This window comes from Bombus pyrosoma, linkage group LG3 (assembly GCF_014825855.1).
Source record: "Bombus pyrosoma isolate SC7728 linkage group LG3, ASM1482585v1, whole genome shotgun sequence".
NCBI lineage: Eukaryota > Metazoa > Arthropoda > Insecta > Hymenoptera > Apidae > Bombus > Bombus pyrosoma.
Genome location: NC_057772.1, coordinates 15,602,859 through 15,627,039, shown reverse-complemented (window position 1 = coordinate 15,627,039; position 24,181 = coordinate 15,602,859). Strand labels below are relative to the sequence as shown.

The window sequence follows — 24,181 nt, the reverse complement described above, 5'->3', positions numbered from 1 at the left end:
TAATTCGTCCATGGAAGATAAGTGGGTACTTGTTATTGAAATTTCCACCGACATGCACGACGGGACAAAATTAACGTTGTAGCCGTTTACGATAAACCAATCAGTGCTGTAAGCAATTACCAGATACGGTGACGCGGTGAATGAAATTAAATGCCATTTTATATAATTTGATAATACATTTTTTCAAACGTAAGTATCAATTGGAAAGCATATTGGAAAGCATCGAGGCTCACAGTCAAAAGCAAAAACAACGTTAAAAATTGAAATCCAGTAGAGCAGCCACGTATGAAGCTTTAATTCGCAGTTGCATTTCACGTAATTTTTACGTTAAGAAACATCATACAAGTTAGATCAGTTACGAGAAAGATTATACTGTACACTGCGGTACGTTCTTCCACTCTATTAATATCATAAGAGGATCATATATTATAACGCGAATGTTTCAGTGAATGAGATTAAGTTGGAGTGAATGTCCGTATCGCGAAAGAAGATTCTGCAATATATGTATTTGAAAGAGAGTTCTATTATAAACCAGTTCATAATAAACGTATAGAATCATAAGAGGATTTGATTTTAAAAATATTATACATCCCCACGAGGAGTAGAGCTTTGTCTCTTACGTTCTCCCGTCGCGTAATTCTATCGAGCTCGTGGAAAGAAAGGATCTGCTTCTAGCTTCCACGTATAAATTTCCACATATTTTAGAAAACGAATTAAACGCTGAATCACCATAGGCGGCTAATTAGTCTGTCAGAGTGGAGATTATTTCCAATACTTTGCTTTATCGTACACGGTTAATTTCAGTTTGCCAAAGGTCTGGATTCGGAGCTCGGGGAAGCTTCCACCGGCAAGTCGCCCCTGAAATTTTCCAGGTTTCCCCGGTAACCTATGAATCTTCGATCCTCGGCCTTCGTCGCTTGCGCTGTCGTCTTATTAACCGTGTTCAGACGCCAGAAAGGTTGGCGTGGGAACGGGGGTGGCTACGTAACTTCGTCGAAACTAATCCTAAGGGAAGCAGGGAATGGTTATGTTAGAGCTGAACAGCCCGTGACGAATCCTATTACAACGAATGGATTATCCCCAGAATGGCACCAATCCCCAGTTTCATCAGGAATCTAAACTTATTCGTTATTGACGTATATAAGATAAATGATAATGTGTAATTGACAGTCATCAATTACCGTTTCACGCATGAAAAAATATGCGAGTTCAGGTAACCGTAGGCACTTTTGAAATCTTAATAAAGATAACTCAAGATGAAGCGACTGCATACATATGGACAGTTAATAAATTAAATAAATTTTAAATAAATTAAATAAATTTAAATTAAATAAATAAATTTTAGATACGCTTACGTGCAGCTTTTTGCACGGAACAAAATCGCAGGTACCGAAGACTGCTTTTTTCTAACGATCGATTAAACAAGAAAATACGGAATCGCAACGCTATACGAAAGCCATTACCTAAGTCGTCTCAGTTACTCGTGAAAACGTTTATACGAGTCGTTATTCTTGTTGGTTCGCGTCTAACTACCATCCCGAGGTTCCGTGCATTCTCTCTACTTTATTCTTTCGAAACCGAAACTATAAATCTAGAAAAATCTACAGAAACTGGTAAGCGTGGAATGCGTTTCCGGGCCACACGGCAAATGTAAACGTTTAACGAGCCCCGACGAATAACTACAAGTTCAAGCGATCTTCATCTTATCTACCATGCTCGTTAATTTCCTTTCCTTTTTATGATTAACGATCTGTCCAAGGTTTGATATTGCGCTTTATCGACGTACACGTTCAGCTATTTGCTCGCAATTACAATGCTCAAGCAGTCGTTAATCAATCTTCGGTATTATCGCTCAACTAGAATTACGTACAATTATGATTAACTGCGGTTGACGATATTTCCCATTGCAAGCAATACCATTTACATATATAGCATCCTTAAAACAACGATGATGCTTTATCGTTGATAGATTATTTACGCAAGAATCGATTTTAGATAACCACCGGAGAACCGAACCGTAAATCATTAATGCCGGTACCGAAGGGAGCTCTGTGGAATACGCAAGTACCTTGTCAACAGTTTCTGTATGTACAATCGTACTATTTGAGTGGTTATTACGCATTGAATGTTTTAAATCATAAAGAAACATTGTATCTATAGAATATACTTCAGCCGATAGATTTATCGTATTATTTTTATTTTTTTTTTTTACTAATTTTTACTCTATGTTAATTCTGTGTAATTATATCTACGACAGTGCTTATTTATATTGTTTTCTTTTTTTCCACGCCCTTATACCAAATGTTCGTGAAATCAAGCTCGACGAAATGTATGCGGTGAAAATGTACGTAAAGGGAAACGCTTAACCGTGAAACTAATTTCGTTTAACAGAACTAAACGCTCGTACGAAATACGCTTAATCTTACTGACAGAAGTTAAACGTGTCCTGATCGCAATTTCGATCGTAAATCACGAATCGTCGAAACTACTGAGAGCGATGACTAGCTTTAGAATTTTCGTCGCCAGTGGCTGCTGGCTTTCTTTCGCCCTCTTTTTCCGCTTACCTCCCATTCATCGACTCTGAGGCTGTGGCACAGCTTTCGTGTGAAATTCATTTCCCTCTGAAAAGTTTCCCATTTCTGGGACTGGTAATGCACGCTAATCAAAGAAAACTCTCGGTTGCGAAAAAGTGTGAAAAAAAGTAATCATTTTGTGCGAGAAATAGCACATACGATTCAAGAGCGCGCGGTTCGTAATAGAATCACGAAAACGCGAAACAGAAATCATCTTAATATCGACATAGATGAAAAACAAACGAGTTTGTTTAGCCAAGCAAACAAACGACTTTCTATCACCTGAATCGAATCTAAATGATTGTTTAATTATAAAATCAATTTGACGAGAGGAAAATTTTAAGGGAGGCCGTGGACGTTTTTCTTGATGGCATGCAGACGTAAATTGCAAGGAGCGAATAAATGATAAAATTTGCATTGGAAGTGTGTAGGATTGACAGGAAGTCAACGGAAAATCGGTTTGGCTGGAATCCAAACCCCATGATCTTTCGAATAAGGTTAATGTGTATTGGTTGATAAACGCGACCACCTCTTTCAACAGCGCTCCTATCTTGAATCGAATTTTTTCATCTTTCTATGCTTATTATCGCAAGCTCGTTGTCGTCGTCGATACCTACGTGCGCCGCTGCAAAGAATGCTTTTACACGACTAAATGGAAAGTACGGAATCGAATCGAATAACGAAAGAAGTACGTCTATTTGACGTACACGTTTTAACAAGCTGCCTTTGATCTATCAGCGATGCGGAAGTTTATTTTCGATAAACCTTTTTCCGCTATTTTTCACGTTATATTTACCTTACTAACTTATCAGATTGCTTTTCTTAGTTTTGCAAAATAAAATCAAATAATCTTTGCGAACTAAATCTTTCCTCACTTCGTGCTTCTTTTTTTCTGCCCTATTTTTTCATTTCTGCTAACGGAAAATGGAGAAGAAGTATACATAGTCGACGTGTATTGACGAATCCCACGAGTGTAGTTAATCGTGGCAAATCGAATTTCCATGCTAGAAATCTCGACAAAAACCCAAGAGATACCGATAGCACCGGTGTGGGGGATTGCCATTTAATTTGTATTTAAATCGGTCTTCGAGCCGTTTCCCCTCTATCCTGGCTCTCCAAACGGACAACTGGAATAAAATCTCTTGCATAACGTGACCTTCTATTTCCCCAAAATTTCAATAAGTTCTAGCCCTTCACGATGATCTTCGTGTCTTTTTTTATAAAACTAGAGCTCGTTTAAATTATTCGAGAGTTTATGCATGCATTTAGTTGGTCCAATGATTGATCTTATCTTAGAGGATAGTGCCGACCGATCGATCCTTATCTCAATGCGAAGCAGCAAATGCTGTTGTTCCATTAGAAACGGCAGTCGCGCGGACAGGTAGCGTCGGATGCAAACACCAGCACAATAGCAGTTTCATCACGACACGGCCGTGTATTTGTGTCAGAGGTAACTCAACCCTGGTAACGTTGCTGACATTTGCCACATTACAGAAAATGATAAGCTTCTCTTGGATGTTGCTCGATTACAGCCGGAAATGATTAGAATACGAAACACGAGTTTGAGTAAAATTCATTTTAAATATAAATTATTCGCTCGTTCGCTGTAACAATTACAAGGAGCGACATGAAAAACAAATTATGCGAAAGATCTGTGACCGATAATCATCGACGAATCTCTGTAGAAGACGGTACGATAATTATTATCATTGATTCGTCCCCTATGGGCATTCTCGCAACTATATTAATGCCAAGCAGAAGACAATGTCAATGAGGATTAATTTGCGAGACAAACGAAATTCAATGGAACCTAATGGCACTTAAACCGCTCGTACGAAACGTCGAATACTTATTCTACCCTTCGCGGCTGTCCATATCGATTCGATGACACTGTAAAAATTCTTAATGCGATCGAAAGTCAAATATTTAAGATGCAATCGCTCGATGAGTTAACGAAATGCATAGAGATTTGCTAAAGCTTGTAAATCATTGTCGGCCGGCAAATTTAAATTCGCAGCGGTCGCAGTGGCAAGGTCATTTGCATTAACATCCGCGAATCGTTCAATTGCTACCAACCGCTATGAATATTTATGATAGTCAGGAAAACCTACTTTAGCGTTAATTGCAAATACGGATCTCGTGTATCAATTATCGCTCAACGTTCGTGTTTAATGTAACTTCGATCGAGCCTTTCGTCTCCGCCGATTCTTACTTTGCTCTTTAGGACAGTAACAGGTTTCATTCGCCGAGAGAATTAAAACTTCTACATTGATAGCAAGGAAATTGCAACGGCGTCGCATCGAAGCTTTTAAAAAGTGCGCGTGCATTAAAAGCGAACGGTGAAACAAAACTTTCAGACGATGCAGCGAAAGTTTAGTTTCTACTGGGAAAAGTTTGTCGCCTAACGTATTTCCCGGAATACCAAGTTACCAACCTATATATCGACAACTCGAATCCCATTGTACCTGTATAGGTACCCGCAATGTTTCAAATTTTAAAAGCATTCTGCACTGTAATCGCATAAAATCACATTAGAATGGTAGAGATTTTTGCGCAGTATTTTACAACGCATTCTATCTATTATGGCGATACGTCAACCACCACGTATACATGCATAATTTTGCATCTATCATCAGCGAAACATTTCGAATTAAAACGTGGACCTTTATAGGATCACGCGATAAATTTGTCAGACAAATGGGTCTGCCCGTTCTCTCTTCCCCTTTTGCAGGGAAATGGGAACGAATAGACTGGCGCGAGTACTGGTATTCGTTGCGCTCAATATCGGTTCGACGTCAAAAAGCACCTGCCGCTTCAGTGCAAATTTTCCCGATTCCATTCGATTCCCGAAACTCGTAAACAGGCCGCGAATTCTTCCCACGAATTTTTATCCGAGTCTCATTAATTTCTATTAATTCCGCGTTTCGCGTAAAATCGAAAAATTTGCGAAGCTCGTGAAATCGCGAAATAAGCAGTAAAAGGGCGTATCGTATGCGCGAAAAAATATCCAACAGTTTACATCGTTGATAGACGATAGAAGGAACGTCTTGTAGATAATCAACACATGTAACGAATAAATATAATGAGCTGGACGCAAATTCGATGCAGCTCCAACAGCGATAATTTTCTTCTGTCATTGATCGTCGTAAAATTTAATCCGATCACGTCGATTCGCCATCGAAACGAGGCGGGGCGAGGCAAAGCGAGCGAGGCGAGGCGATTCTCGTCTCTTGTTAATCGTTACGCGCGCAATTTGCTGCGCGACAAGTTCATTACCACTGGTTCGCTCTCTCGAACTTAATCAGTGTATTCTCGATGTGCATAGTCCTCCGTGCATCTCTACAAATGCAAACTTGTTTCTCTCCGCGCTTTAATTAAAATGCGCCTTCAAATTGAAATTAATTTAAGGTTCGCCATTAATCGTTTTGTCATAATTATATAACGCGGACGCCGCAAAGAATTCATTCCACGGATGTACTTACGTTGACAATGAATTGGCATCGCCAGCGTGGTACACGCGGCCCATTTTAATTTGTCACGATGTTCTGTTTGTATAACGACGTAAAATTACGAGCACCGTTGTTGTTTACGATTCACGATTTAAACGCGGATATAAAAGTTTCATATCGCATTAACAAAACCGTGTTCCACGCTTTGTACGTTTCGCAAAATCTTGATGCGGATTCAGACACGACTCGAAGAGAAACCGAAGATCCAACAAGACTCGAGTTGCGTGTAACTTCTGTTCTGATGTTGTTTCGTTAAACAAAATTTACTTTCGTTAACTACCACTACTTGCCAGTATAATGCGAATCGTTGATAAAAGTTTCATCTTAAGTACTTTGGTAAAATCTCTCGCGAAATCGCATAAAAGAACGAAACATTCTCAAACAAGCATCATTACGAAATCAGATTTCCGTGAAATCGGTATTCCGTGTTGTTATTTTACGATTACATTTTATGATGGTTAATTTCGTTCCTCCGAATATCGCAACATCGAACGTGAAATTTTCTTTTTCCTTTTCGAACTGTATACCGAATACGAAGTACGAATTCGCGAAGCGATCGATAAAACAAATTATAAGGTTCGCGTGCACCAATGCAACGAAAGGGATGTTCTACTGCCGAAGGATTCGATTTCGCGCGTTTGAAAATTGAAAGTTAAACCCCTAGAGGCGAAAACGTCCGACCATTCGAGCTAACTTTCGAGAAGAAAATTTTTGCAAGCATCTCGCATTCTTCAGTTAATCAGAACGAGAGATGGTCTTTTTGGAGTCTAAGATGATAGGATGTCGTGTTGTGCGCGACGACGATAGGGTGAGATAGAAAGAGATACCGGGATTCGAGTGAAAATCGAGCATGGACTGGCATTCTTTGATCGTCGCATCGAGATGCGGCCTGTGCCACGAGATTATGCAAATTTTATGATCAATAATCAGTGCTCTGAAGGGGGTCACATTGCGCCTATAACACGAACCGGTATGCATTACCATAATCTTAAACGCGGCTCTCTATTACGCCGCTTATTGCGAATAATCGCGTTAACTGCCGCGTTGCCGCCGCTGCCTCCTCTCTGTTATCGCTTCCCGACATTTTGCAGCTGCACGGTGTTACCGTTAATCTTCCGAGCAACTAATAACTTCCAGTAAATAAGCTTCCTCTGTCCGCCAACCAAGAAAATGCAATTTCATCGATTATCGCATCCGACTAGAATTTCGATTATACGCACACGTACTGTGACCTTTCGAACTGCTAACTGGGCATTTGAAAAAATTCCCTTAAAACGATACTTCTCTTTCTTTGATAACGAACTTAACGATGCAAGATTGTGTATAATCGAACGTTACGCAGTCGAGGAACTGCGCGTTTTATTAAAGATAGATATGTAACGGATACTCCTTAATAATTTTTTAATGAAAATGAAAACTTTTATAATCTATAAGTTCCATTGGCATACGGTCATTTGAGAGCGTCTTAATGAAAGAGATTATGATTACGATATTTAATAGACAGAAAAAGATTAGCACGCATGTACATAATTCTAAACACGATAACGCATAGCTTATCGAAAACCATGAACTCTGGCTCCCGTATTCGCGTTAAATTTAACATTGATTAGGAATACTATCGCTGGAAACAGAAACGGAACAGAACGAAAGTTGCCTGTGTTTATAAATTTGCGTCGCAACTGAAGTGTTTAAAAGATGATCGGAGATGAGCTTACTCTTGTGTTTAGAGCTGCTCTTCCACAACCCTCTGAAGAAAGACATTCTTGCTGCCCAGCGCAGCACGAAATCCAACAAAACTGAAATGTTTTCGTCGATCGTAATCTTCAGTGGGACGGTCGATGCACGATGGATGTTCCGCGATGTCAAGCTTCTTCACTCGCGAAACGCGCTGCCGCGATCCTCGATTTCAATGACATGTGACGCGTGACTATACCACGAGAAACCGTCCACGTTATGCTCGATGAATCGGAAAGATTATAGAATCGTTACAGACTGTCTAACCAGCTACCATTTCGAGACGAAAGACCAGAAAAAAGTTGAAAACTCGTCGGAGAAGAGCGGCCTGCGAACTTTCCGAACGAATAAACGAAGCCGAAGATTCCGAAGGAGAGCTACGTGGAAACGTGCTATCGAGAAGACTGTGCGCCGCGATGTGAGCGCGTCCACACAGAGTTTATTCCGCTTCCCTGTCGTGTACATGCGCATCCCCATCCCCGTTTTCATCCCCTTCCCCGTTGCTGGATTCCGGTTCCGCTTCCGAACCGGATCCCCGCCGAAAGGATAAAGATTATTTTCACGCATTCGCGGTTCACGCCATGCTATCCCTCTTTTCAATATTTTCCCTATAATATTCGTCCCTGCTCTATTCTTGTCTTATTTTTTCTACCTGTTCTTTTTCCCTTCGCAAAACAGCGCAAAAGGATCCCATCTGATCCTGGCTTAATGCGTAGCTTTGCAATCAAACCCAGAGATTAATCAAACCAGTTTTTCACTCCGCTCTCTTCGGAATTATGAGATTTTATTTGTATATGCCAATTTATGCGAACCACGCATGGATAACAGGTAAGCGCACTGCGGTCGAAGCTCTAATTTCATGGAAGGTGGTCTTCGTGAACTTACTAAAATCGAACTTGGCCCTTCTATCTCCCATGACAACGATCCTCGGAAGTTCTAACGCGATTTAACTCGCCTGCCGCTATCCCACATTCTTCTGCTTCTTTATAAAAATTTTAGAAAATTCAACGTGAAATTAAGAAGACGTTAAAGAATATCGAATGACGCTATTTTAAAACGTCGTGAAAGAAACTAGTGTGCGATAGAAAAAATAGGCAGACAGAAGGTAAATGTTTAGACGTATTTAGACACAGAGAATGGACGAGAAGAATAAGCAAAGCGACTATTGGAAGTTGCTACTGTATCTTCGTGAATATTGGAGTTCGATCCAATTCCAAGAGAACGGTTAGTACTTGAAATCGCATGAGAGAATACAATTTACTATACACTAATCGAGACTGTTTGTATCCCAATGTACAATTGCGAAACTTTCATTGCGGAACTCATTTTAATGAAATAAAAGTTTGAACAATTAGAAACACCGTCTGGCGGAATTGTGTATAATGTAAAAGTTTCAAACGACATTTCAATCAGAATTTTCAGGGGACTGAAGATCGAACGAGATACTTTCGAAAGAGAAAATGCGGTTGAAACTGTCCAGAGTATTGGCGAAGAAATTTACCGCGCCATCGAGAGAAAACAATAGCGAGGGAACGGTAAGAGAGCTGTGTCAAAAGCATCGAATATCGATGAGGTAGCGATTCGTTCTTCGAGAAGGAAAAAGCTCGAAAGAAAGGGGAGAAGCCGCCGAGGCCACCGCTTTGCGTCACGCGGCTCAGCGCAGCGCGGCGACGGCGGCTCGCGTCGCGAAATGATTGGCAAGAGAAACTGTCGGCATAATGTTCTTCGAGCAGAAGCCGCTACAACTTTTTGCTCCGTCCTCGGAACACGCTTGGCGAAAATTTATCGAGATCTGCCTCTGCACGTTTGCCTCCATTTATTTCTGCATGATCGACAATGTCGGATACTCAAACAGCAAGTACAGTTCTTTGCTATCAAATTAAGGCCATTCAAAAATTCCACTCTTTTAGTAAAATTATGAAACGTGAGTGAATTCTAATAACAAAGTTTATTAACTACCGTTTGATGCTTCTGCATTTAATAATAGTCAAATGTTTTTCTAGTAATAATTTGAACCATTTATCCGACATAGTATGCGCGTATACGTCATACTCTGGTTGGAAAAATAAAATTTCTGGATCCGATCGTAATTCGATCGACCAAAAACCGAAGATATCTATATCTGTACAAAGAAAGTTCGCAGAGTATCATAGAACTGAGATTCCCGTTCGTTCCTCGGAGGAAACATCTGTGACGCGAATAAAAACACGCTAACAAACGAACAACACGTTCGCTGCTGCACAAATACAAGAAATGTCAAATGTAATTTATTCTCTCCGCTTCTCGAAAACTTTCGTTCTTCGCGTTTGATGATATTTCGCAAAAACATTGGCCGGGTTTCTCCGCAAAACAATGGAAATAGCAAAGAATCAAACGAATCGCTATATCGCCTTTTCATTTTTCGGATAATATTCTAGACACGCTGGCAGTGTATCGCGAGGCGTGAACGAAACGCGATCGATAGGCGAATATACTACAGCAAAAATATGAAAACGTAAAACCATTTTACTTTACTTCGCACGAGTACCCTTCGTTTAGCTTCTTTTCCTTCCGGAACAATTTGAATTATGTAACGCATTCCTATTCGCGTCTTCTATCTAACGCTCAGAATATAAATACATATGCATGCACATACCTACTTATTACTAATACGTCCTGTGAAATTTCATCAAGAGTGGTTAAACATTGTTACGTAGCATGCACGGAACGTTTGATATCCAGTTTCGAACTTCCAGTGTAGAATTGCTCTGGTAAACGGTAATAACACGATGAGTTTAATTCCATCGAAAAGATAAAACCGTTCGTCTATCTATCCCATTTCGTCCATACCATTTCAACTGATCTAATTTCAATTTAAACGAAACTCTCGTTTAATTATATAAATTTCGCACATATACCTTGCATCTCATAACTATAAAACAAGCTTAAAACGTCCAATTCTTACACAGGTACGAGAATACGATGCAGAGGATAGGAAATTACGTTCTTCAGGCTCTTTGTAAGATCGATGTTTCGATGTCACCGTGACTTGCTGACTGATGTCTGGTAACGGTACAAACGAGTCTCGATCGTTTCTTTGCTCGAAACTTAGCAACATTCTGTTAGCAACATTGGGAGAACGATGTCAAAGTACAAACGCGTAACTTTGCGAAAAGTGATTTTTAAACGCGAACGTCCACGGGTTTTTCGCTAGGGTGGATAATTCGGAGCGGTCGCTGATTTAATTTTCCACCGGAAGAGGTTGTCGCATACGTAAAGTCCGATCTACAGGTGACGCGACAGCCATCGGAGCAGTCTGAAATATGAATTGTATGGAATTTCTCTATCGTATAGTCACACATATCTCGATCGATACACGCGTGAATTATTTCAACTATAGCAGCTGTGTATTTTTGATTTAACAAAGACACAACGTATTGTCACGTAACGCCGTGTAACAGAGGGATTTTCCACGGAGGCGCGATGCGGGAATATTGAAATTTGTCCGACGGTGAGACGGATGGAACGTCGACCCTTTAAACCTAGGACACACGAATCACAGACCACGATGTCTTCCGAGATAGAACATAATCCCAGCTAAAACTAGTTTAGAGTCTGGCAAAGAGCGTTGATACATTGGTATTCTGGCATTGAATATTTATGTAGCAAAGTTACTGCTTTATCATAGCTCCTCCATACTTCTTCGGCCGTAATAAACAGCTCTCGATATTTGGAAATTTCGCTCACTCTGGAAACTATAAATTTTACGAATGAAATTTTCTCCTTTCGAAAATCTATTTTCGGAAATTATTTTTAGACTTTGAAGGATACGTGTAAGTTGTTTTATTTCAAGAATTTTCTTCGATTTTTCTTCGATAAAAAAGATATTAAACTCATAACTCGATATTACGTTCGAGGTAGTAAAATTCGGTAAAAACTTTTAGTGTCCTCGAAAAATATCTTCGATTGGATTCGCGGCGGAAATCACGTTGCCCCCGTTAGCCTGATTTCGTTTTTGTCGCTAATCGGAAAAGGGCTGAAGAGAAATAGAGAGAGAAATGCTTTCCTCCAGCAAATGAAATTACGAGTACTCTTGCGAGCGGCGCAGCCGCCGTTTCCTATTCTACAGGTGATACGATATACGCGCAATCTCGTTATCATGTTGATCGGAAATTTCTAGAGAGGCATACATTGGCTCGTTCTTTGAAATGAAAATCCGATCGTGGCAAAGCCTGTCGATCGACTATAAGATGCCTTTAGCCAACAGTGAAGTTTGCCGATATTCGAAACTTGTACGAGCTGACTGAAAAGGAGCGTCGAATAAAAGGGAAGAACAATCTCTTTTTTCAAATGAAAAAATCTTAGGAAGATTCGCGTCCGCCCCGATGCAGACCAAGATAAGCAAACTGCTCGATCTCAATATTTCGAATCAGAATCATAATATTGCCAAACGATATATGTAATTTATAAATGTTTTAGACTAATTCCTTGCGAGATTTCAACGATCGCCTAATATCCGGACTTGAGAAACGAATTATAACATGTAATACGAGCAGAGCAGGCGTCCTAATACCTATGAGCGAGGGTTTATATGTATACATGGAACATCAGTGTCGAAATTGTTCCTACAAAAGCATCTAAACGTGATGGAATTGAAGAAAAATGACGTCTCGCGTGACCGAAACCCCTGCTATTTTTTTTCTTACTTTCCACTGGTGTTCTCATTTTCTCTCTCCCTCTCGTATACTCGGGTTCCCCTGTAGTTCATTCTTTTATGACGGTGTTGGTTCTTCCCTGTCGATCCAATCATTTTTCTTCTTTTTCACCAACGGTCCGAGCTTCTCCGCCATTCTGCCATTCTCCTTTCCTCTTCATCTTCATCGCGTTCTTCTCCGCCGACGATCCGGTTCGGTTGTCCGTTCGTTTTGGTCCCTTTTCGTTGTTTCGGCTAGCGGCACGAACCTCTCCTCTCCGAGAAGAGCCGACCAAAGGTCCCGCAGCTACAAAAAACGTCTCTTTGTCGTCCTTCTTCTTTGAAGCTGCAACTTGTTCACCTATCGTACCCGCTTCTTTATCGAAACATAGCGCGATAATAACTTCTTTGTCGAAGATCGAGCGCAGAAGACACCGAAGCGATGATAAGTCAACCGATCGAATAAAGTATAGCCGGTGACTGGCTGTAGTTGCAGTAGAATCGGCCGTCCTTGCACCCGGTTGATCCTCGAACGTAGTTCGATACACCCAGGCGTAATATTCCGTTGAAAATCGAGACTGCAGCAGGTATCGTGTCTCGTAATTGTCCGAACAATGTCGTTTCGCCTTTTTGTGCGATAGTCGGGAGACGCGTTACGAAATCAGCGAGTCCTGGATGGGGAGTTTCGATGATTTCATAACCGATCGAAACGAACGGGACGAGGAAGGAGATGGAAAAGATCGATCAAGGAAATAAGAAAAAGTAGCCAACCGTTAGGTGGCTGCAGGTGGAAATATCGCGTAGCTGGACCGAGGAATCGGCTGATGCAACTTTGATGCAGTCTCTCGTATTGGAAAGGCACGCGAAAGAATTCAGGGCTGAAAGTGTGTAAGTATAACGTGAGTCGTCGTGTCTTGTCTAGAAGGCTGATTACAGTGTATCGAGAGAAGAGAAAGAGAACTGGCGGGGAGGTAAAAAGAGAGAAAAAGGGTGAGGGGAACATGATGAACAGAGAGAGGGAAGAATGGCGAGCAAGGTGGGTACGTGCAGAGGGAGTAATTGGGCTAAATGCGAATACGGACTCGGCTGATGCAAGAATCGAGTTTCTGCCAGGCATTTCCTTCTCGGAAATACGTCTCGGAAGTTGAGAAATTAACATTCGAGGTCACACGCGCCGTCCTTATGTTACGACCGCGAGACATTTTTTTTTTTCGATCGATCGCGACGACAGACGGTGCATCGACGCCTGTCGTCTCGCTTTCCTCGCCGCTAATTACCTCGCGAGTATGTAAATACATGGAATGTGCAATCGTGAATCGTAAGGACGCTGACTCGCCGATTTTGTTTCACGATATACCTCGATACCTCCTGCAGACATTCTGGTGCTCCGAACTAAAGTACGCTGGAGAGAAGCTTCTTTCGTGAGAGCGATGTTCGATATTTCCAACTAACGGCGGACTTGGTTTTTTCGAGATCGTTTCAACGATTCTCTACCTCCCCTCATCGAGCATTATCGAAAATCGTTTAATCTCTTTTTTTTAGCTAGTGCTAGTCGACTCAAACTTGATTGCTTCAAGATCGCGAAATTTCATCGACGTTCTACCTTTACATATCGAACATTGTCGAAAATCGCTCAATATCATTTTATTTTTTTTTTTTTTTTCTTCTCAAAAATACCAGTAGCCAAGTATAAAATTTCCATTTAGTCTGCAAGATGGAAAGTAGAAATGAAAATTTCCGAAGCTCATAGAGGATAGAGGAGCGTTTTATGAAAGGATCGTCCGTTGAAAGCGTTTCAAAATAATCGGCGATCAAATGTACGCGATAATTCATCGTCTGTAGGTACTGGTTAAAAAATTCGCTTGCCCTTGCTCGACGCAGACCATGTTCGTCATTCTTCTTCGTTAAAGCGTGAACAGGCGGCCGAGCAACGGAGAAAAAGTGGAAACGCACTCGGACGAGGATAGCCACATTTCCCTTTGCTTCGCGAGTTGAATCTTTCCTAGGACGCGGATCTTGAAAAGCCACGAAAAAGTCGTAAATCTCGTGGAAAGCAACGAATGCTTTACCCTGGAAAATGGAGGTAGAGGTGAGAGAAAGGCAAAAGCCGCGCATGAAGATCGAGTAATTTCTCGAGGGATAGAGAACGTCAGGGGGACGCGGTCAATAGCGTTGTTTCCCTGTCTCGCGAGTACAGAACGTAGTCGAGCCAGCTGTTCTCTTATCCATGCTTGGTGTCCGCAAACTTACGAACATGCCGACTGACATTTTGGATTACAATAGATATAAGAAGATCGTCGTACACGTATAGCGCAGCTTGGCTAGTAGCATACAGCGCGTTCTTTCGCTTTTTACGATTCCGCTTTGCTCCTCGGAGAAATTTACATAATTGACATTCCTCTCGGTTGCCACCGGCTCTCCAGATTCGATATCCGCGAACGCGCACCATCCCTCGCATTTATTTTCCAAGTGAATTTCAATTTACATCACGTAGGTACGATGGCATCGCGCGTAAGTAGATTTTGCCCTTGATAAATCGATTTTAATCTTGCCTTAATATTTGCCATAGTTTTTTCAAGCTGGCAAAAAGCGCAGACTTGCCGTGAAGAATGTAGATATATCGCAAGAGCGTAAACGACGTGTATCTGAAGATAGAAATAAGCGTGTAAGCTCGGAAGAAGGTCGTTGACGGTTAGCGCCCTTAAAATTTCTAACACGAAATCGTGGTGGGAACAATCGTTCGTTTCCTGGTCGAAGGTAGGTCGAGCTCTTGCGACTTTTCTCTCCTTTCCGACGTCTCACGGAGAAGAAGTCATCGATCACCATCGCAGGCCAGTTTTCCCCTCGTTTCACGATGAAAGTACCGAGCAATTTTCAATGGAAACGCACATTCGCCGGGGAGAAATAATCCAGAGATACGTAGGATGTGCGCGAGGATAATTCTGTGGCGGCTCGCGAGATCGAGAACCATAGCGAAGATGTGATTTGTAATCTCGTCAGGAATCTTCTTTTGCAGTGCGGAAGAAATATCGCACATCGCTTGTCAGCATAAAGCTCTATTTATCCGCTGGAAAACGACGGACTGGAAACAAAGCTGTGACATATAAGAATTATTTTATTATTTCGATGCGGTTCTATCTCTTCCGGCGATATGAATTTTTACGATAAAAGTAGAAAGTACCAGTGGAATTTAAAAATTTTAGAAAAACTTAAACCGCGCTAGCTACCTACAGTTTGCAATGTGAGAAATTACTGTTTCATAAATTATAGATTTAACATTGATGAGAATGCAGAGTCGAGGTTGAAAAGCACACGAGGCGGCACTGAGAGACGCTATACGCGTAAGTTATGCATTAAAATATCGTTATAAATGTATTTCTGCATTTGAAATTTCTCTGTGGTCGCTGAACGAAGTCAAGCGGGAATGTAGAACGTATATTTGCGTACTGGAAACGTGGAAAGAACAGAGAGAACCGAAACATCTCGAAATTAAACGCGATGGATGCCAGGACGAAGGACATAATGGTGTCGCTTCGTTCCAGAACTCCGCCGACCTAGAAATTGCAAACACATCCTGTAAAATTAGACGCCCGAACGTTCACAAGGTTTTGACTCTAAGAAAGACCGAATGAAATTCGATGGAGAAACCCTTATCTTCGATCTTTGTTCGTGAACCTCGAAACGAGTTTTGATAAGAAGATTAAACCGAAATATATGTGTATGTACATGTATAGGTATATAACTTTTCTTTTTCAGAAAATATTACAAACATTAGAAAATATAAACGTATACTAATATATGCATCGATGTACAGACGACAAACGTAAATAAAGTAATCGTAAACTTTTTCACGCGAATTAATTTTTAATCGCGGAAATAATAAAAAGACACGTATGGCGAGTAGAAAGGATTAGAACATGCTCGAAAAGGAAAATTAAGGCCGTACCCGATTTGCCTTTTGATTCTTCTATTCGATTCATAGTACGTACGTGGAATCTTTTCTCTCTCTTTTTTCTATTTTCTCCCTTTAGCAAGAGGTATGAGCTTGGCATCGCTATGCACGTTCAATTTCTTTCTCTTCAAAAGACGAAGCTCATGGCGTTCATACATCTTCAACTCGACATCGCGAACGTGTCAGCGGTAAATTAAATTCGTTTTCCCAACGCGAGAAACGGTATGCGATGTTCTATGTCGTCGATCGTAGCGGTGAAACGCGCCGGAACGCAGTTTCCTCTCGTTGCACGACGACATGTCCGATCTTTCGTTACCACCAACAATTCAGTACGAATCTTTTCGTCATGTCGCGTCGAAACGAACATCGTTGATTTACCCTTAGTCGCCTGTTTGTTTATTTACATGGATATTAGTATAGGTAAAAAACGCCGTGTCCAATCTCTTCGAGATTATTTATTAAACAAAATAATTGCAAAAGCGTTTGTGTTCTGCACATCGATATATGTAACGTTTTAATAATCTAGAAAATAACTAAAGAAATAAAACCTAAGTAGAGGTTTGTTTCAACTGTTAAATATTATAACGAGTATTATACTTTGTATATTTAACGTATTTCTGCGCGTTCAATTTCTCATAGATACATAAAGATTCGCGGTTTACTCGTTACTTTGTTGCAATATTGTGTAATACAATGGATCTGGAGATCACAACAGCGACTAACGTTTTATCGCGTCTACGAGTGAAAATTAGGCGATACCAGAGGCGCGCAACAGCGTTCGACCTTTTTAACGACGACATTTAAGCTGGCAGGGAAACTGGTTTTGAAACGTGACTCTTTATATTCTGAACTTGACACCGCGATCGGAAAACCGTCGCGCCGGTGGCACGACACTTGTTAATGCGCATCCGATCCGGTCGATGCTCGAAACTGAACAAAGATCAATCTGATCGCGACCGATTGACGCATACGAGTCATCGAAAGAATTGCATAACACTCTGACACCGATACAAAGTACATGATCGTGACGCTATAAATCCTCGAAATAAGTTATTATCGGATGAGAAGAGTGACCAAGCATAAATATAGAAATGGTACTAATGTGCGCAGATCGTTCTTTGCTTCGAATGATGTAAGAAAACACATTCTGACGGTACAACGTTTACATCGGATAGACGTAAATTGAAGATTAATATACAACCGGAGTATTAATATGGTTCTTATTCAACGAAATCCTCTTGTAAAAAAACTCACGAATCGTAATCCTCCGCGTTTACCTAACGACTAAAGGTCTAGCGTTTAAGCCGAAGAAAAATACTCGAATAAATTTCAGCGTCGAAAATGCTTGTCCCTGAAGGATATGGAAAGAAAGCTGCATAATTTGGTAGAGGAAAAAGCCTCTCGGGTAAGATATATAGTATAAATTTAAGAGTATCCGAAGCGTAGGTTTACCGGTTGCTTTATCTCAAGGAGCCACGCCTCCGGATTGAAGGATAAAGGGTTAACGATACTTGGAACTTCGTCTGTTTGTTGGCTTTTTTATCGTACGCTGAAGAAATCGGTAGTAACAATCGTGAAAACCATCGGTTTCAACGGTCTGTTAATTTCCTTAATTTCCATTCATTTGTCACTTAAACGTCACGCGACTCTAATTCATATTGTAATCTAAGCGTTCCAACGATTCAATCGTAATGTTCGTAAAACGCTATAGTTCGGTTTCGTGTTCGGAACTAATGTGATTCGAAAAGCATGAAGCCAAGTGGAGTGAAGAATAGTTAAATAACGGCTGTTGACGAAGCCGCGCGCAAGCGTTGGGAAAGAGACGAAATTTTCAACAGATGAGAATTTAAATAAATTGCGAGGACGGTACAGTTGTAAATTTTTGTCTAGCGGACCATGCATCGTCAGCTAAAAAGGAGAAAGTCACTCGTAACGTGTAAAGCTCGTGGAAGAGAAAAGAAACGGAAAGGGGATGAAACGTTCGATTACGAACGTTAATGGCGAGACGCATTTGGTTGATACATCTCCTTCTTCGTTGATCGTGCTCGAGAGGAAAGTGAAAATGTTGCGTCATGCGAATCGAGAATTGCATGCTGAGAAAATTGCACACGCACCGGGAAGCTCTTGGCGCCAAATAATCGACGTAGAAAATGATACTTAATGATTATAAGTGAAAGGAAATCAGACGCGGGACCGGACAAAGATATAATTAAGAAACATAGATCGCGTAGAAAGGAAAAACGCAGTACCAAGAGGTAAGCGTTTCGACACGTTTACTTAATCCAAGTGCGACATTTTGCATGCGAAACGGTGTAATTTAACGCTACATACGCTATTCATCTGTTCGCGAATGTCTCGCTCGATGAATAATTTTTCACCAGCATTACGCGCTTTCGCATAAAATGTTCAAACGCGATGAAAAGATGAAAAAGGTAAGTGACGTTATTCTATTTTTTGCGAGTCATTGCTCACAGTTAGAAAAACTAGGACAATAGGAAAAACGCGTATGTACTCGATGTTCGATGGTCGAAACGCTTTCGATAAGACTTTCGCGGAAGAACGAAAAAAATCGTATCATCCTGGTATCCTTTCGCAAAATACTTAGGACGATAGGTGATCGAGCCGATTCTCGATAGGTTCTCGAGGAAACAGGACGTCGCGACTAGTTTGAAACTACGTTAAGCAGGAGAGACGAATCAAACGGGAGCTCGACTGCAACCTCTTCTCTCGGAGACTTCCCTCGGCGTTGGAATTCCATTACGCGAAACTCGGCCTGAAACTACGCGCTATCTTACGAAAATGTAATTACTCGTGGAACGAGTTCGAACTTGAGGACAAAGCTGCAAAATCTTTCTCCACTTCGCAGACAGTCCGCGAGTTTTTCAACTTGAATAACTTTGATTGCTTCGACCTTTCAATCCACGCGGCGATCTTCGCCCGCGCCAACAAAATATTAATGATCACAAAGTTTGACAACAGCGGTTGACAAAGTTACAAAGTTTTCACGACGAAAGGACGATTTTTCAAGGATTCTACCTAATTTGTGTCGAATAGGCTGGACAAATTGGAGAAATAAACAACTCACTTTTGTGCCTGGAGAATCTCCTAAGCTTCTTGAAGAACGGCATGCTTGTCGTGATTCCGTGGTCTCGTGGTCGTTTCGATCGATTGCCGTTAGCCGTGCGCGATGGTCGGGTAGCTCGTTACGATCGCCGATCACGAAGCTCGATCGAAGACCTCGAAGAAAAACCGCCCTCGTGCGTGAACGAACGAGCTCGAAATGCCGTCTCCTGGTTTACATCGGGATACGACGAGCCGTCTGTGAATTCTGTCTGCCTCTTACTCGACTTTGCCGCTTCACTCTTCTCGCCGGACTCGTACGCGTTTCCACTTATCCCCACTATCGACTTTTACAAGGGGAACCGAGCACGAGCCTTACAGTCCCGCGTGCTTGCCGTTCAACGTTCGATACTCGACACTCCTCACCCGATCACAGTGACAAACCGTATTTCGACCGGCTTCGGGATCGATTCGATCTTTCCACGCTTCGTCTCTCGAATTTTACACCTCCTATTCTGAACTGACAGCTAACGACGGCTCGTCATTTACTTTTAAACTAGCCCAGCCGAAATCCGAACCGAACTCTGTATTTGATACCATCGTTACGGCGTATCGCTTTTTGAATTTGGCTTTGAACTTGTATTTTTCAGAATCGCTTGTAATTTTCGTTTAATAAAATACATTTATATTCTGGGTGGTCACGAAATTTCTCGAAACCACAGTTGCGCGTCGCGTACAAAGTTCTGTCTCGAGGAAATGAACGCGCGTGGCAGACTCAAGGTTCTTAACAACCCTTTAAGTACGGATGCATTTTCGTACATCGTCCATTAGAAGGAAAAAAACAACAAAACTGAGTATAATATCATTATCAATATATACAATACATGTCGTTGCTCATCGTTAGCCGTGTTTGAAGAAATTTTCGTTCCATCATCTAACTGTGTACCTTGAATTGCAATTCTCTAAACAGAATTTTATAATCCAGCGCGATTTTCGTTGTAACTTTCGAGAGCTGCCAGGAGAAAATCGCTACAGCTGTTTTCGAAGTTGCGATGAAGGGAAATGCAAGAAATGAAGGTAAAGCGTCAAAGACCCGTATAGACGTTGCAAGTGACTCAAAATGGTCTGGGATTGTCTGAACGATCTCTTTTCAAAGCAGTTCGATTTGCTTACTTACGACAGCGATTCTTGCCTATCGTGAAATATGAAGGTAGTCGTGCGAAAGATAAAGAAAAAAAAAGAGTATAAAACCAATAGTTGTGAATGAAATGAACATAATTGATGAACAAACTATGTTAGATTGCACAGAGAGCTTTGATCGTCAACAATTCAATTTAGTTTCCTTCCTTTACGAGAAGAAAATCTGTTCCGGAATAAATGTTCGCAAACCAGCGTCATCGAACCGATCTATCAGGTTGTAGGAAACGAAATGATCGATATAAAATTACAACCTTACAGCTTTCTTGAAAATAATATTAATCAATCTATGATTCGATACATTTTAAATATTGTGAGACGAAGTTCTGGTTTTTATAACATTGGTCATTGTTCATAATCTTTTTGTCTATTTTTAACGCTCGTCTATTTGGTTCATTGCTCTGATACATACTTTGCCTTTTTACAATAAGAAGTTGACAAAACCCATCATATTGTGTTTGCCTAGCTCCGAGCTTCAAATTAACATCTGATAAATATCTACTATTTAACAGTACTTTTAGTTACTAACTTTTGGATGATTTTACACGTTTTAGGTTTATAAAACCTAGTGTTTAGCAATAACTTATTCTTATCACTGTGATTCTCATGATTACCTGTTTCTACTTCGCGACTACCGCTGGTTGGGAAACGCTCTTCAAAAATGCTAAGACAATTCAAAACATTGTCTGCATTTCAATTACGACTTGACTCGCTAAGGTTCCTTACACTAAGCCAACGTTTTATTCATATACGATCGCATATTCATTGCCTTTAATTCACGTAAACTTCCAGGTAATTCGTAAGCGATCGCACAATTTAGCAAATTGGTCAATCTATCATGAAAAAGTAATGTATTTTGGAAAATAGAAGTTGAGTTTTGCGAGTAGGGGTTTAAAAGTTGAAGGTGAGCCAAGTTCTCGACACGATTCTCGATTAAAATTCGTGGTCTCCTCTCAACTGGTAGCAGAAGGAACCGACATTCGAGAGTAGGGGCAAAGTTTAAGCCACTTCAGTTAAGCCACCTATTATTCCGTAGAAGGCGAAGCTATCTAAAATTTTCCCGAGCTTTGTTAAAACTCTTGCGAAAGAAATTTGAATATTACTGGAAGGCATTTCAATACACCAAGCACACGTGTTAATAAATGATACGTTATATTCTGACCAAATGCTTTAAACAAATTAACGGGCTCGCAGCAAATACGACCATTGTTAAATTTTCGAATGTTTTATAAGGGAACAATTTTTCGAAAAGTTGACAAAACACCAATCATATTGTGTTTGGCCAACTTCAAGCTTCAAATTAATCTGATAAATATCTATTATTTAACAGTACTTTTAGTTACTAAATTTTGGACGATTTTACACGTTTATAAAATGGACTATATCATATGCAACAACTTAGTGTTTGGTAATAACGTATTCTTATCACTGTGATCCTCATGATTATTTGTTTCTACATCGGGATTACCGCTGCTTGGAAAACACCCTTCAAAAATGCTAAGATAATTCGAAACTTTATATTTTGAATAAATGTATTTTGGATATTTTTGAATAAAGATTTATAGGAATAACATGTTTTCATTGGCACCTTAACCGTTCGAGAACCGTACAGAACATTTCATTCATAATCCTTTTTAGTCCATTCACGCTATAATCGTGGAAAAGAATTCCAAGAAGCTGCTCAATATTTTGCCGTTACTACCTCATCTACTACTTAGTATAAAATTTCTAAACGACCTGTTTAGTTTTTGTAACAAGAAACTCGTCAAAATTTGGAATTGGCTTCTAGGTAAAGAATAGGTTCGTTTCCGACATAAGAATATAATCGCCACTAATACATCTTCCATCGTACATAACTTTTAGGTTCTATCGTGGATACATATATTAAAGAAAGTTTTTTAAAGGTTGGCGAGAGTTTTCACACAAATCTCGCAAATCGGCGAGATCTTCCGACACATCGGTCCTCGAGCCGATGGGGTCCGCGCGAAATTGAATCGCGAAACTTTCGTAACCCTTCGCCTTGCGACAAGAACTTTAATATCCTAACGTGGCAAGTTCGATATCGCGTCTCACCACGCTAATGCTTCCCATCGACCTGGATCTAGATCTTTCAAGTACATACATTCGTTCGAAACTTGTTTCGTGATCTTTTCTAAAACTTTTTGCAACTTTCATCAACTTGACACACGCGTGTGTATAGCACGAGAATATACACATTCATCTCCCTTTCAATTCATATGTCCCTCATATGTTGCTCGTCAGTCAAAAACAAGAAAGATATCCTTGGTGTATTAAACATAATCTTCATCATTTTGTAATTAATGGGTGTGTTCTCAAAGAATACGAATATGTAACATAATTGCTTGGTAACATTTGGTTTGTAGTCAATTAATTTTCTAAGTTGCGAAGGCGGATGCAATGGTCCACTGATGCACCCTGATACATGGTACACGCGTAAATGTATAGCTATGCGATATAGGCCACAATAGACATCAAAACGAGATTACCGATGGTGCTGTGCTCACGGTCCATTAGCTTCGATTGAATTACACTGGCCCCTTATGTAATGAGAATTCAAATTCCATCTTGGGTAGCCATTACACGCAACGGGAAAAGTAGCAATTATTTGACTTCCTTACTATGACGAAACATCAAATTGTTCGAAAAAGCGTGTTTGATCGAAATCCTAGAAACGAAAAGTGTACACTGATATCATCCGAAATAATCTCAACTTTTTTAAACGAACTCCCTTTTTTCCTCAAGAATGATCAATCAACTCGAAAGACATCAGGGGTAGATACTATCCGACAGAAAGAATCTCTATCTGTCAGCCATATCCCCTTGCTTCAAACTTCCAACAACGCTAACTATTTGAGAATGATTCCGCGATACGAATTAAGCGAACCGTTGAAATTACTTAGTCCAACAATACGTGAAATACAGTCGGTGGAGCGTTTCTCGATATCTGTGCGACACATTGGAGATCCGCCAGGCGAAATTTCCAGACCGACATTGCGTAATTGAACAGTGTCGCATCCACAAACCTGCTAGAACCACCGTTCCCATAAATCACAATCTAATCGACATTTTAACCGCAACTACGTTCGGAAACGTGTAACGTATTACGTTTCGTTGAATAATTTCGCCGATGTTCGCGAATGTTTCGGGTACTTCACCTGCGCGCGGTGTATCGCTATCGACTGGCATATATCGTATCGGTATGGCGATAAACAGCTGACTGGCATTCAGATTCTCATGATAGTAATTAATGCAATTGATCAGACACAAAAGCCAATAATTACGTTACTCTTTCTCGTTTTAGGCTACGGTTATAACGAATACGTATCCTGACGAACTATCGCTGTGAAGAACACGGAGGTGTCAGAACAATCAAATATCTACAGGTACAGATTCTTATGAATGTGTGCATTTCGATCTTCAGATGTTTCGCTCGTGAAAATGTCCTTTTTGTCCTTTTAGAAAT

At 40.6% G+C, this 24,181-nt stretch overlaps 1 protein-coding gene across 3 annotated transcripts in view; it reads right to left on the bottom strand.

The window, feature by feature from the left end:
• Positions 1–19,803, bottom strand: part of LOC122565919 (low density lipoprotein receptor adapter protein 1-B-like) — a 33,932-nt gene extending 14,129 nt beyond the window's left edge. The window contains exons 1-2 of one of the 3 annotated variants that reach the window (XM_043722454.1): positions 19,526–19,803; positions 12,502–15,582 (exon numbers count right to left, since the gene is read on the bottom strand). In XM_043722454.1, the coding sequence (XP_043578389.1) occupies positions 12,502–12,520 (19 nt within the window). In that variant the 5' untranslated portion in view covers positions 12,521–15,582; positions 19,526–19,803. Of the gene's footprint in view, positions 1–7,797; positions 8,963–12,501; positions 15,583–19,525 lie in introns of those variants that run through there. The other 2 variants (XM_043722453.1, XM_043722452.1) reach the window with 2 other exon arrangements.
• Between the last annotated feature and the right edge of the window lie 4,378 nt (positions 19,804–24,181).